The 15,003-nt window shown below is 44.1% G+C and overlaps 2 protein-coding genes across 3 annotated transcripts in view; one reads left to right on the forward strand and one right to left on the reverse strand.

Moving 5' to 3' along the window:
- Nucleotides 1–2,480, forward strand: part of LOC109877572 (ectonucleotide pyrophosphatase/phosphodiesterase family member 2-like) — a 47,488-nt gene extending 45,008 nt beyond the window's left edge. For both annotated transcript variants that reach the window (XM_031820512.1, XM_031820513.1), the window contains exons 24-25: nt 1,134–1,287; nt 2,203–2,480. In XM_031820512.1, the coding sequence (XP_031676372.1) occupies nt 1,134–1,287; nt 2,203–2,373 (325 nt within the window). In that variant the 3' untranslated portion in view covers nt 2,374–2,480. The remainder of the gene's footprint in view (nt 1–1,133; nt 1,288–2,202) is intronic.
- Nucleotides 2,481–7,639: 5,159 nt separating this feature from the next.
- On the reverse strand, nt 7,640–14,703 carry LOC109901232 (CCN family member 3-like). Its single transcript, XM_031820518.1, has 5 exons — nt 14,472–14,703; nt 14,116–14,344; nt 13,517–13,771; nt 11,761–11,972; nt 7,640–8,922 (listed from the first exon to the last, which is right to left on the reverse strand). The coding sequence occupies exons 1-5, from the start codon at nt 14,520–14,522 to the stop codon at nt 8,629–8,631; spliced, it is 1,041 nt and encodes a 346-aa protein (XP_031676378.1). The 5' UTR covers nt 14,523–14,703; the 3' UTR covers nt 7,640–8,628.
- Between the last annotated feature and the right edge of the window lie 300 nt (nt 14,704–15,003).

Consider the following 15,003-nt stretch of genomic DNA (forward strand, 5'->3'; position numbering starts at 1 on the left):
CTACATTCATTTAAAATGTCCACAAACTTCAAAGTGTTTCCTTTCAAATGGTATCAAGAATATGCATATCCTTGCTTCAGGTCCTGAGCTACAGGCAGTTAGATTTGAGCTACATGTTATTTTAGATGAAAACTGAAAGAAAGGGTTCGACCCGACCCGTAAGAGGTTTTAAAAGGAACAGGGTTTAATTTGGGAAGCAACCACAATACAACATAGTACTGTACTTCTCAATGGGAAGTCAGACACATAGTACTGTACTTCTCAATGGGAAGTCAGACACATAGTACTGTACTTCTCAATGGGAAGTCAGACACATAGTACTGTACTTCTCAATGGGAAGTCAGACACATAGTACTGTACTTCTCAATGGGAAGTCAGACACATAGTACTGTACTTCTCAATGGGAAGTCAGACCCAAACCTCGTTTTGCATCTTAATGATTTGGAACAGTCAATGTTTCTCTTTCCTTTCCTGCACAAGGTCAATATTCTATTTCGTATTTTACTCATCCGTCAAAGTAGAGGCAGGGGCGGCAGGGTAGCCTAGTGGTTAGAGTGTTGGACCGGAAGGTTGCAAGTTCAAACCTCCGAGCTGACAAGGTACATGTTGTCGTTCTGCCCCTGAACTGGCAGTTAACCCACTGTTCCTAGGCCGTCATTGAAAATAACAATTTGTTCTTAACTGACTTGCCTAGTTAAATAAAGGTAAAAATGATCCAGCAAAATGTAGTTGTAGGGCCACCTAGTGGCTAAAATCTGTCATTACAAATATCTGTACTGCTGGCTCTATTCAATCATCATGGTCATAATGTCACTGAACCTCACATAGAGCCTTCATGTGATTGAATGTGTGTTCTCTGTCTGTGGGACTGTGCTGTCTCATAGTTACAGACTGTCCTCTGTCTGTGGGACAGACCCTCTCCTGTCTCATAGTTACTGACTGTCCTCTGGCTACATGTGTGTTCTCTGTCTGTGGGACTGTGCTGTCTCATAGTTAGACTGTCCTCTGGCGAAATGTGTGTTCTCTGTCTGTGGGACTGTGCTGTCTCATAGTTAGACTGTCCTCTGGCGAAATGTGTGTTCTCTGTCTGTGGGACAGAGTTACTGACTGTCCTCTGGCTATTTTGTCTACAGGTATGGAAGTGGTTCAGGGCCCATTCCAACCCACTACTACTGTGTGATAACCAGTTGTCTGGACTTCACCCAGGCTGAGGACATCTGTACTGGACCTCTTAGCAGCTCTGCCTTCATCCTACCACACCGCTCAGACAACGACGAGAGCTGCAGTGTGAGTCCCTGGCTACGTCCAAAATGGCATAGGGCTGCTACATAGGGCTTCTACATAGGGCTGCTACATAGGACTGCTACATAGGGCTGCTACATAGGACTGCTACATAGGGCTTCTACATAGGGCTTCTACATAGGACTGCTACATAGGGCTGCTACATAGGGCTTCTACATAGGGCTGCTACATAGGGCTTCTACATAGGGCTGCTACATAGGGCTTCTACATAGGACTGCTACATAGGGCTGCTACATAGGGCTTCTACATAGGGCTGCTACATAGGGCTTCTACATAGGGCTTCTACATAGGGCTGCTACATAGGGCTGCTACATAGGGCTTCTACATAGGGCTGCTACATAGGGCTTCTACATAGGGCTTCTACATAGGGCTGCTACATAGGACTTCTACATAGGGCTTCTACATAGGGCTTCTACATAGGACTGCTACATAGGACTGCTACATAGGACTGCTACATAGGACTGCTACATAGGACTGCTACATAGGACTGCTACATTGGCCTCTGATCAAAGGGAGTGTATTGTGTAGGGAACAGGGTGCTATTGCCTCACACACAGAGAGAGAAATTGTGAGAGAGACAGAAAGAGACAAGAAAGGGGCAACCAGTGACGAATAAACACCATTGTAAATACAACCCATATTTATGTTGATTTATTTCCCCTTTTGTACTTTTAACTATTTGCACATTGTTACACTGCATATAGAAATATGACATTTGAAATGTGTCTATTCCTTTGAACCTTGTGAGTAATGTTTACTGATCATTTGATTATTTGTCTATTTGACTTGCTTTGTCAGTGTAAACATGTTTCCCATGCCAATAAAGTCCCTTGAATTGAGAGAGAGATCTCAAAGCGTCATGAAATGTGCAGGTAGCTGACGTTGTCTTCGTCCCCCCAGAGCTCTGAGGATGAGTCTAAGTGGGTGGAGGATCTGATGAAGTTGCACACGGCCCGGGTCCGAGACGTGGAGATCCTCACGGGCCTGGACTTCTACCGTCGGACTAGCCGGAGTTACCCTGAAATCCTCTCACTGAAGACTCACATGCACACGTATGAGAGCGAGATCTAAACCACTGTCTACCTACCCTCTCCTGTCTACCTACCCTCTCCTGTCTACCTACCTGTCTACCTACCCTCTCCTGTCTACCTACCTGTCTACCTACCCTCTCCTGTCTACCTACCCTCTCCTGTCTACCTACCCTCTCCTGTCTACCTACCCTCTCCTGTCTACCTACCCTCTCCTGTCTCCTGTCTCCCTCCCCTCTCCTGTCTCCCTACCCTCTCCTGTCTCCTGTCTCCCTACCCTCTCCTGTCTACCTCCCCTCTCCTGTCTCCCTACCCTCTCCTGTCTCCCTGCCCTCTCCTGTCTCCCTGCCCTCTCCTGTCTCCCTGCCCTCTCCTGTCTCCCTACCCTCTCCTGTCTCCCTACCCTCTCCTGTCTCCCCACCCTCTCCTGTCTCCCTACCCTCTCCTGTCTCCCTACCCTCTCCTGTCTCCCTACCCTCTCCTGTCTCCCTACCCTCTCCTGTCTCCCTACCCTCTCCTGTCTCCCTGCCCTCTCCTGTCTCCCTGCCCTCTCCTGTCTCCCTACCCTCTCCTGTCTCCCTACCCTCTCCTGTCTCCCTACCCTCTCCTGTCTCCCTGCCCTCTCCTGTCTCCCTACCCTCTCCTGTCTCCCTACCCTCTCCTGTCGCCCTACCCTCTCCTGTCGCCCTACCCTCTCCTGTCTCCCTACCCTCTCCCTACCCTCTCCTGTCTCCCTACCCTCTCCCTACCCTCTCCTGTCTCCCTACCCTCTCCCTACCCTCTCCTGTCTCCCTACCCTCTCCCTACCCTCTCCTGTCTCCCTACCCTCTCCCTACCCTCTCCTGTCTCCCTACCCTCTCCTGTCTCCCTACCCTCTCCTGTCTCCCTCTCCTCTCCTGTCTCCCTACCCTCTCCTGTCTCCCTACCCTCTCCTGTCTCCCTACCCTCTCCTGTCTCCCTACCCTCTCCTGTCTCCCTACCCTCTCCTGTCTCCCTCTCCTCTCCTGTCTCCCTACCCTCTCCTGTCTCCCTACCCTCTCCTGTCTCCCTACCCTCTCCTGTCTCCCTACCCTCTCCTGTCTCCCTACCCTCTCCTGTCTCCCTACCCTCTCCTGTCTCCCTACCCTCTCCCTACCCTCTCCTGTCTCCCTACCCTCTCCTGTCTCCCTACCCTCCACCACAGCTCCGATGGTCTGGTGTATATTTTTGAATATGTCGTGTTGTTTTTTCACATGTATTATTCTAAATGTTTATTCATGGCTGTTCTGTTCCTCTGTCATTTCCTGTCCCTCTTTATTTTTGTTTTTTTGATGATTAACAAGCATGAATTTAATTATTTGTTGTTACTTGTATTGATAATGTGGTGTGTTGTTGTATGTGTGTGTGTGTTGTTGTATGTGTGTGTATGTGTGTGTGTGTGTGTGTGTTGTATGTGTGTGTGTTGTATGTGTGTGTGTTGTATGTATCTGTGTGTGTGTTGTATGTATGTGTGTGTGTTGTATGTGTGTGTTGTATGTATGTATGTGTGTGTGTTGTATGTGTGTGTGTTGTATGTATGTGTGTGTGTGTGTTGTATGTATGTGTGTGTGTGTGTGTGTGTGTTGTATGTGTGTGTTGTATGTATGTGTGTGTGTTGTATGTATGTGTGTGTGTTGTATGTGTGTGTTGTTGTATGTGTGTGTGTGTGTGTTGTATGTATGTGTGTGTGTGTGTGTGTGTGTTGTATGTGTGTGTTGTATGTATATGTGTGTGTTGTATGTATGTGTGTGTGTTGTATGTATGTGTGTGTGTTGTATGTGTGTGTTGTTGTATGTGTGTGTGTTGTATGTGGTGTTTCTGATGAATGTCTTGCTGGTGATGGCTGAGAGTACTGTGTTAATAATCAGCTCTGTCTGTCTGTACTGTGGACAATAATCAGCTCTGTCTGTACTGTGGACAATAATCAGCTCTGTCTGTACTGTGGACAATAATCAGCTCTGTCTGTCTGTACTGTGGACAATAATCAGCTCTGTCTGTCTGTACTGTGGACAATAATCAGCTCTGTCCGTCTGTACTGTGGACAATAATCAGCTCTGTCTGTCTGTACTGTGGACAATAATAATAGTGAACCTGTAGTGTTGACATCCTTTTAAATATGTACCAGACACCTGTTTGTGACCCACTTATTTATGCCTGATGTTTTAATCCAATAAACCTTTTTGTACGACCTCGTCTGTTACTGCGGCGTATCGGGGAAGTTGGCAGCGAGGTCAGAGGTCATTGCTGCTCACCATTGTTGGTTTGATTTAATGCTAACGATGTTAGCATTATGATCATCAATTAAAACATTTAAAAAAACATCAATCAATGTTTGACAGGCTGTTCCTGTAGTTGGGAGATTTCATTTCAGTAATAAATGTGTGTTTGAATGGGTTTGGTGACAGGCTCGAATGGGCTCCCGAGTGACACAGCGGTCTAAGGCGCTGCATCTCAGTGCTAGAGGCGTCATTTACAGACACCCTGGTTCGAATCCAAGGCTGTATGTATTACAACTGGCCGTGATTGGGAGTCCCATAGGGCGGCGCACAACTGGCCCAGCGTTGTTAGGGTTTGGCCGGTGTCGGCCGTCATTGTAATTAAGAATTTGTTCTTAACTGACTTGCCTAGATAAATAAAGGTGACTTTTTTTTTTAAATGGCAAGAGATCCTGACAGGCTTTTAACTTGTAGTCTAAACGCTACAGAAATGTCTACCTACAACATTCCTCCAAGGATGAAATCTAGGAAGTGAATCTGGTCTGACTCAAACCTGCTAATCTCAGTGGACGCTTTCCCAGACCTACAATTAAAGGTTTTAATCGAGGCACATCGGATTACACTGCCAACACCCGTCTGTCTGTCTCAACACTACAGCGATGATATACTGTAGTGTTCTCAGTCATTTATCTCAGTGCGAGAGACGAGAGAAAATGTATTTTACCAGCTGTCTGCCGGTAAATGACTGGACACCCTGTGTACTGTACGTCCTGAATGGTAACCCATTCTCTACACAGGCAGCTCAATTCTCATATTTCTTCCCCCACTATTTGGTCTTTCAACCAATCAGATCTCTTTCAGAGGTGATCTGATTGGCCAAAAGACCAATTAGTGGGGAAAAGTTCAGAATTAGTCTGCCTGTGTAAACGCAGCCATGGTGCATAGTTTTGACCGGGGCCCATAGGGATTCTATAGGGACTAAGACGCGATTTGTCTTTGTTTATGAATGGTCACTCATACTGGCCCCTGCTACACTATAGAAATTGGGCGTCCAGCATTGCAATCAGCCATTGGGGAAATGCTTCTTTTGAAATCGCTGTTTCACTGCCCATGTTGCGGGCAATGGCGGCGTCCAAACTCAATCATCACAGAGAGTTAATTATTGATGGCTTGACGTGCATGTTAATTCTATCTTGTGAATTGAAATAAAAGTTCATTTTGGTTGCATTTGGCCTCGGCTATACACCGCTGGTTATTTTACTAAGATTTATAAAGTCAAGAAACTACTACTATTTACTTAGCTAGCTACACTGACTACCGATGTTCACAAAATGTAAACAAAAGCAACTTGTGTAATTTGAGTATTATTTAGTACAACCACTCGCAACAATTGAATGAGTACTTGCGAAAAACTTGGCCAACAGTTATTGTACTTAGGCATAATAGATGAATATGTTACAGTGCAGTAGGGGAAAACAGAATAAAGACGCTCAGCCCCTCTGCTATTCTCCGCTCCCAAATCAACGTGCTTGTGTGTAGCAGGTGGAACGGCACATTGACACAACGCGGACGGCAACGCGACGCTTCTGTCGGAGCTGAGCTGTGATGTGCTGTACTTTTCCAATTAGCTCTACAGACCACCGGGAGAGGACAGTGTGCCGGACCAGGGATACCGCAGTTATGGTCATGGATAACTTTTACTCTGGATAGGAATAACAATAGAGGTAATGTTTCGTTATACTTTCCTGCACTTCTTAAATGTCCCACAAGGTGTCGCTGTTTTATATATAGTGGTTTTATACACCCGTTCTGGGAGAGCTTTGAGCTTTCAGTAATTTCACAGACTTGTAAAAGAGCGTTGGAAGTTCGAACCCACCATATTCTCTAATAGTCATTAAGAATTTTATGTCGCATTCATTCGACGGGGTTGTCACTAAACTAACTATGCATTAACCTTATATGAAAGGTGTTGTGACTCCGTTTTAGGTCAATTAAATGTACATCAACTGTTGTCTAACAATCTATCTACACGGTATATCATGACGGTTGGAATAAAGAGAAACAAATCAGAAGTTATAGAAAATATACATATTTAATGTCAAATCATGAGTAAGTACAGTATTATTATATTGACCGAAAAGGCTGAGCGAAACACAACCAGAGTAGACGTACAGACACTATATAGAATTCATATTTACATTCGGTTTACAAACACATACAGACACTATATAGAATTCATATTTACATTCGGTTTACAAACACACAGACACTATATAGAATTCATATTTACATTCGGTTTACAAACACACAGACACTATATAGAATTCATATTTACATTCGGTTTACAAACACACAGACACTATATAGAATTCATATTTACATTCGGTTTACAAACACATACAGACACTGTGTATTTAATACACGCTCGCACCAACTATACAGTAAAGTATTCACATAACGTGTATCTTTCTACAAGAGACCATAGGAGGAGTAGAAAATTACCGTTCTGTTTTTAAGGAAAATCTACATTGCGTCGCAGTCAATGACAGTATATATCAGAACTGGGTGACATATATATATATATATATATATTGACTTAGCTTGAGTTAGCTTGACTTAACTTGACTTAGCTTGACTTAGCTTGAGTTAGCTTGACTTAACTTGACTTAGCTTGACTTAACTTGACTTAGCTTGAGTTAGCTTGACTTAGCTTGAGTTAGCTTAACTTGACTTAGCTTGACTTAACTTGACTTAGCTTGAGTTAGCTTGACTTAACTTGACTTAGCTTGACTTAACTTGACTTAGCTTGACTTAGCTTGACTTAACTTGACTTAACTTAGCTTGAGTTAGCTTGACTTAACTTGACTTAACTTGACTTAACTTAACTTGACTTAACTTGACTTAGCTTGACTTAACTTGACCTAGCTTGACTTAGCTTGACTTAACTTGACTTAGCTTGACTTAGCTTGACTTAGCTTGACTTAACTTGACTTAGCTTGACTTAACTTGACTTAGCTTGAGTTAGCTTGACTTAACTTGACTTAACTTGACTTAGCTTGACTTAACTTGAGTTAGCTTGAGTTAGCTTGACTTAACTTGACTTAGCTTGACTTAACTTGACTTAGCTTGACCTAGCTTGCCCTGTACAATGCAACCAATGGAATAGTCTCATAAACTGCCAACTCCACCCACAGCCTGCACACTGTTTTGACACATGTATTTGACCCAGGTCTGACGTGTAAGTGGGGCGGGGCTAGAGGTCCAAGATCGGAGACTTACAGGCTGGCTGTTGAAAGCGACAGTACATTATGAAGAACAACCTTTTGACCTGGCTGTCGACATGACTGTTGTGTGGGCCAAGACCGGGTTGACTGGAGAGCCTGGGAGAGGGCAAGAGTCTGCAAACATCTACAAGGTCAAAGGTCAGAGGAATGAGGGGGGGATAGAAACACAGGTTTTCACCAGAACAAATACAACAGTGAGCAGGTGTTGCTTTCACCAGACATTTCTTTTGTGACGTGCAGCTGGAGAATTGTTGGACGTGCAGACATTGCACTTGAAATGATTGTAGGTAGCCTAACCGCTATTTCGGGAAATACCTCTGGAACAGTGAGAGGCTGTCTAAAACGGACCCAGGAGCTGTGTATGATCTCCTGAGGCCGTTTGAGTCAGAGTCTGTTTAAAGCTGACCCATGAGCTGTGTATGATCACTGAGGCCGTTTGCAGTAAGCAGAAAAGGAAAACTCTGTCGTTATGATACACTAAAGCACAACGTTTCCAGTTATATCAGATGCAGAAAGCTCATCCATTCTGTAAAAGTAGCTAAGTGCTGACTGTGAGAATCTCAATTGCATACTCCTCGCGTCCTCTCTCTTCGCACCTCTCTCTTCGCGATAAGTATACAATTGAGATTCTCCCTCATGAGACCAACCATACACCTTCAGGAAGATGTTGTCAAGAACATTTAGAGTCACGAACATATAGAGTCACCCGACTACAGTACAGTACAATACTACTGTCACGGAGGAATAGGAGAAACTGTCGTTGTGTCTGTGGTAACAGCGTTATAACCTGTAACCGCTGTAGATCAGGTCTGATGGTCGATACACGACGTTGTCTCTGGGACAGTGGTAGTGGCAGGCGCAGGTGTTGATGAACATAACGGGTTTCTTGATGGCTTCACCCTGAGCACATTGGAACTGCACCTGCACTGTCTCGGTGCTGTGGGGGGTGCAGCAACGCCCGTCCGTACACACACCACAGTACCGGGGCTTGTAGGTCAGCACACTGGTGCAGTTCTTATAGCTGAACCGGACGGGTTTCACCGCCTTCCTCATCCTCAGGCACTTGCTTCCTCTCTGAGGATTTAGAGGAGGGAAATGGTTGTCAGTCGGCGAAACACTGGAATACTTCTGTCCTGTATTTTTGTCAGAGCTCTTGTGAGTTTTGTTAGTCGGAAGATTTGCATTTAGTCTGAATGGCAAGTGGAACTTGAACTTCTATTCTGCTATTTAAATTCGTGATGTATTTTCCCTCTACAACTGTGCTTTGGGTTGTATTATTAATATAGTAACAGTGGGTTGAGTATCCTACCTTAGGAATATCCTACTGCTGGTATTAGTATAGTAACAGTGGGTTGAGTATCCTACCTTAGGAATATCCTACTGCTGGTATTAGTATAGTAACAGTGGGTTGAGTATCCTACCTTAGGAATATCCTACTGCTGGTATTAGTATAGTAACAGTGGGTTGAGTATCCTACCTTAGGAATATCCTACTGCTGGTATTAGTATAGTAACAGTGGGTTGAGTATCCTACCTTAGGAATATCCTACTGCTGGTATTAGTATAGTAACAGTGGGTTGAGTATCCTACCTTAGGAATATCCTACTGCTGGTATTAGTATAGTAACAGTGGGTTGAGTATCCTACCTTAGGAATATCCTACTGCTGGTATTAGTATAGTAACAGTGGGTTGAGTATCCTACCATAGGAATATCCTACTGCTGGTATTAGTATAGTAACAGTGGGTTGAGTATCCTACCTTAGGAATATCCTACTGCTGGTATTAGTATAGTAACAGTGGGTTGAGTATCCTACCTTAGGAATATCCTACTGCTGGTATTAGTATAGTAACAGTGGGTTGAGTATCCTACCTTAGGAATATCCTACTGCTGGTATTAGTATAGTAACAGTGGGTTGAGTATCCTACCTTAGGAACATCCTACTGCTGGTATTAGTATAGTAACAGTGGGTTGAGTATCCTACCTTAGGAATATCCTACTGCTGGTATTAGTATAGTAACAGTGGGTTGAGTATCCTACCTTAGGAATATCCTACTGCTGGTATTAGTATAGTAACAGTGGGTTGAGTATCCTACCTTAGGAATATCCTACTGCTGGTATTAGTATAGTAACAGTGGGTTGAGTATCCTACCTTAGGAACATCCTACTGCTGGTATTAGTATAGTAACAGTGGGTTGAGTATCCTACCATAGGAATATCCTACTGCTGGTATTAGTATAGTAACAGTGGGTTGAGTATCCTACCTTAGGAATATCCTACTGCTGGTATTAGTATAGTAACAGTGGGTTGAGTATCCTACCTTAGGAATATCCTACTGCTGGTATTAGTATAGTAACAGTGGGTTGAGTATCCTACCATAGGAATATCCTACTGCTGGTATTAGTATAGTAACAGTGGGTTGAGTATCCTACCTTAGGAACATCCTACTGCTGGTATTAGTATAGTAACAGTGGGTTGAGTATCCTACCTTAGGAACATCCTACTGCTGGGATTAGTATAGTAACAGTGGGTTGAGTATCCTACCTTAGGAATATCCTACTGCTGGTATTAGTATAGTAACAGTGGGTTGAGTATCCTACCTTAGGAATATCCTACTGCTGGTATTAGTATAGTAACAGTGGGTTGAGTATCCTACCTTAGGAATATCCTACTGCTGGTATTAGTATAGTAACAGTGGGTTGAGTATCCTACCTTAGGAATATCCTACTGCTGGTATTAGTATAGTAACAGTGGGTTGAGTATCCTACCTTAGGAATATCCTACTGCTGGTATTAGTACAGTAACAGTGGGTTGAGTATCCTACCTTAGGAATATCCTACTGCTGGTATTAGTATAGTAACAGTGGGTTGAGTATCCTACCTTAGGAATATCCTACTGCTGGTATTAGTAGAGTGACAGTGGGTTGAGTATCCTACCTTAGGAATATCCTGCTGCTGCTAATGCTGGTATTAGTAGAGTGACAGTGGGTTGAGTATCCTACCTTAGGAACATCCTACTGCTGGTATTAGTATAGTAACAGTGGGTTGAGTATCCTACCTTAGGAATATCCTACTGCTGGTATTAGTAGAGTGACAGTGGGTTGAGTATCCTACCTTAGGAATATCCTACTGCTGGTATTAGTATAGTAACAGTGGGTTGAGTATCCTACCTTAGGAATATCCTACTGCTGGTATTAGTATAGTAACAGTGGGTTGAGTATCCTACCTTAGGAATATCCTACTGCTGGTATTAGTATAGTAACAGTGGGTTGAGTATCCTACCTTAGGAATATCCTACTGCTGGTATTAGTATAGTAACAGTGGGTTGAGTATCCTACCTTAGGAATATCCTACTGCTGGTATTAGTATAGTAACAGTGGGTTGAGTATCCTACCTTAGGAATATCCTACTGCTGGTATTAGTACAGTAACAGTGGGTTGAGTATCCTACCTTAGGAATATCCTACTGCTGGTATTAGTATAGTAACAGTGGGTTGAGTATCCTACCTTAGGAATATCCTACTGCTGGTATTAGTAGAGTGACAGTGGGTTGAGTATCCTACCTTAGGAATATCCTGCTGCTGCTAATGCTGGTATTAGTAGAGTGACAGTGGGTTGAGTATCCTACCTTAGGAACATCCTACTGCTGGTATTAGTATAGTAACAGTGGGTTGAGTATCCTACCTTAGGAATATCCTACTGCTGGTATTAGTAGAGTGACAGTGGGTTGAGTATCCTACCTTAGGAATATCCTACTGCTGGTATTAGTATAGTAACAGTGGGTTGAGTATCCTACCTTAGGAATATCCTACTGCTGGTATTAGTAGAGTGACAGTGGGTTGAGTATCCTACCTTAGGAATATCCTGCTGCTGCTAATGCTGGTATTAGTAGAGTGACAGTGGGTTGAGTATCCTACCTTAGGAACATCCTGCTGCTGTTTGTCGCAGGGCCTGACGATGCACAGACGCGTCTGCTTGACCATCTCACAGCGGGGGTTCTTGTTGGTGACCCGGGTGGAGATGCTCATGCCACAGGTCCGAGAGCAGGCGCCCCACTCCGTAGTCTGCTCTATGCAGTTAGTACTGGGGTCCCACGAGTCAAACCCCACTGTCTCCTCCTGTCTGTAGGCTGTACGGGAGGACAGGGAGAGACACACCGGATGAGACAGATGTTGCCATGGGAAATACAGATTCACGCTAGATTGATTGATGGATGTAAGAATTACTGGTCAAAAGTGCATCAGAGGAAACTTATGTTTGGCTGGTATTGGGATCTGTGTGGTTTGCATAATTAATTCCCCTACATTGGTGTATAATCAATATACAGGTAATCCAATTCACAGTTCTATCGGAATTTCTTTAGGTGCCTAAAGTCCATTGATCACAGATTAAGAACGATCCAAGGTGCATCACATTCCAGAGAACATGAAATGGAATGTTTTGGCTCCAGAGTTCTACACAGAGGCTTCCGGGGATAAATCAACTTGCTCTGTGAGTCTCTCGCTCTGTAGTCCGAGGCAATTCAGCATTTCCCTTCACACAGAGCCAGCCAGGTCAACCTAGAGGCATGCCAGAATCTGTCTCTTGACTTTGTGGCTTGCACCAGAGTATCAGTCACGTCAGAAGCAGAGAGAAGTAGAGAGAGGAACTGCGTCCCACGTGGAACCCTATTTGCTATGTAGTACACTAGAGACTGTTATTTTACTGCTACTCTTTAATTCATTGTTATTTGATATTAAAACATTTATTTTACTGATGCTCTTTAATTATTTGTTATTTGTTATTTAATAATTTTTTACTTAACACTTATTTTTCTTAAAACTGCATTGTTGGTTAAGGGCTTGTCAGAAATTATTTCACTGTAAGGTCTACCTACATCTGTTGTATTCAGCATTTCACTGTAAGGTCTACTACACCTGTTGTATTCAGCATTTCCCTGTAAAGTCTACTACACCTGTTGTATTCAGCATTTCCCTGTAAGGTCTACTACACCTGTTGTATTCAGCATTTCACTGTAAAGTCTACCTACACCTGTTGTATTAAGCATTTCACTGTAAGGTCTACCTACACCTGTTGTATTCAGCATTTCACTGTAAGGTCTACTACACCTGTTGTATTCAGCATTTCCCTGTAAGGTCTACTACACCTGTTGTATTCAGCATTTCACTGTAAGGTCTACTACACCTGTTGTATTCAGCATTTCACTGTAAGGTCTACTACACCTGTTGTATTCAGCATTTCACTGTAAGGTCTACTACACCTGTTGTATTCAGCATTTCACTGTAAGGTCTACTACACCTGTTGTATTCAGCATTTCACTGTAAGGTCTACTACACCTGTTGTATTCAGCATTTCACTGTAAGGTCTACTACACCTGTTGTATTCAGCATTTCACTGTAAGGTCTACTATACCTGTTGTATTCAGCATTTCACTCTAAGGTCTACTATACCTGTTGTATTCAGCATTTCACTGTAAGGTCTACCTACACCTGTTGTATTCAGCATTTCACTGTAAGGTCTAGTACACCTGTTGTATTCAGCATTTCACTGTAAGGTCTACTACACCTGTTGTATTCAGCATTTCACTGTAAGGTCTACTACACCTGTTGTATTCGGCACATGTGACAAATAACATTTGGATCTGATTTGAGTGCAGATAGACTGAGTGCTTACCAGCCATGGCGAAGCTTCCCAAGGCACTGGCCTCTGGTTGGGGCTCACATACCCACTTCTCACAGCACTCCCCTGGGACCGCCACCTTCCTGGGTAGAGGGCAGTCTGGGCCCGGCAGCATCACGTCCAGGTTGCAGCGCGGCACGCAGGCGATCTGACCGTCCCTGCAGGTGCACTGATACTTGCAGCTAGGGAAGAAGGTCTCTCCGTTCTGGTACACTGAACCGTCCAACAGGCAGATGTCTCCCTCATGTGCTGTGGAAGAGAGGAGGACACAAGAAAAGCACAAATCATAATTTAACATTTTTCATTTCCAATACTCAAATCTGGATAAAATCCAAAATGTCATATGTTTAAGTGTTTGTGTCTTCAAATGAATGTGAATTGTCATCATCATCATCATCAATAGCTCTTAGATAGGGGCGGGGCCCCCGCTACCACTCTTTGTTTACCTTTGACCTTTTTCAAAAGGAGGCGAGAGAAGACGAGAGGTACGCAGGAGTTGAGCAAATCCAATTGAGACAAGGCCAGGGGATCTACCCCGTTCTGACACCTACACTAGAACATCACTGGTTCAATATAATTAACAAATGACTCACCGACACAGACACCTGTCCTCTGGTGTACATCGGCCGTGTAGTCGCAGTTCAGACCCCTGTGTGTATCACAGGGACTTATTTCCGAGCACGCCTCTCCTTTCTGCCTTGCACAGACCAGACAGCATGCGCAGTCATCCAGAATCAACTGGACCCCGGGGGCGCACAGCGGAGGCTCCTGCGGACAGAGGCACCTGGTCTGACACACCTGCGCCAAGATCTGGGAGCAAATCTGGAGAGAAAAAAGGGAAAACTGTGTTCAAGTGTGACTTTTCAAAGTTGTTGCTCCTTGCTTTTCTATCCTTCACGTAATATAGTTTGGATGAGTCTACTCTGTAACGCCAACTGAATTTATTTACCTGTGTTGAAATGTAGAAAATGAAAAGGGTTCTCTCTGCAAGCTTAGACATCCTGATTCAGTGAAAGGTAGTTCTCTGTGTAGACTTTTCCCTCCTTTGTATCTTGCTGAAGCTCTGTAAATCCCTTTGGCGTGCTTCAGAAGTGTGTGCAGAGCCATTTATAACGGTCCTGTCTAACGACACAGTGACGCGTGAAGGAGGAATGGAGGAGGGGGAGGAGGAGGAGGAGGGGAAGGAGGAGGGATGGAGGAGGGGGAAGGAGGAGGGGGAAGGAGGATGGAAGGGGATGATGGAGGGAGGGAGGGAGGAAGGGGATGATGGAGGGATTAACCCCCTGGCCCTGGTAGAGTCTGGGAATTCTGACATCTGATTGGATCAGGATGAGACTCACATTTTCCTGTTAGATCCTGAGTTCTTCGTACACAGAGGAAGGCTATGTTACTAGTATTTAGAACACATAAGCTCATTTGACAGTTTTACTGCTGCTATTCATATCAATAATCAACATTTTTCATGATCATTCAAATGAACC

The sequence above is a fragment of the Oncorhynchus kisutch genome, unplaced genomic scaffold (assembly GCF_002021735.2).
Source record: "Oncorhynchus kisutch isolate 150728-3 unplaced genomic scaffold, Okis_V2 scaffold3444, whole genome shotgun sequence".
Lineage (NCBI taxonomy): Eukaryota > Metazoa > Chordata > Actinopteri > Salmoniformes > Salmonidae > Oncorhynchus > Oncorhynchus kisutch.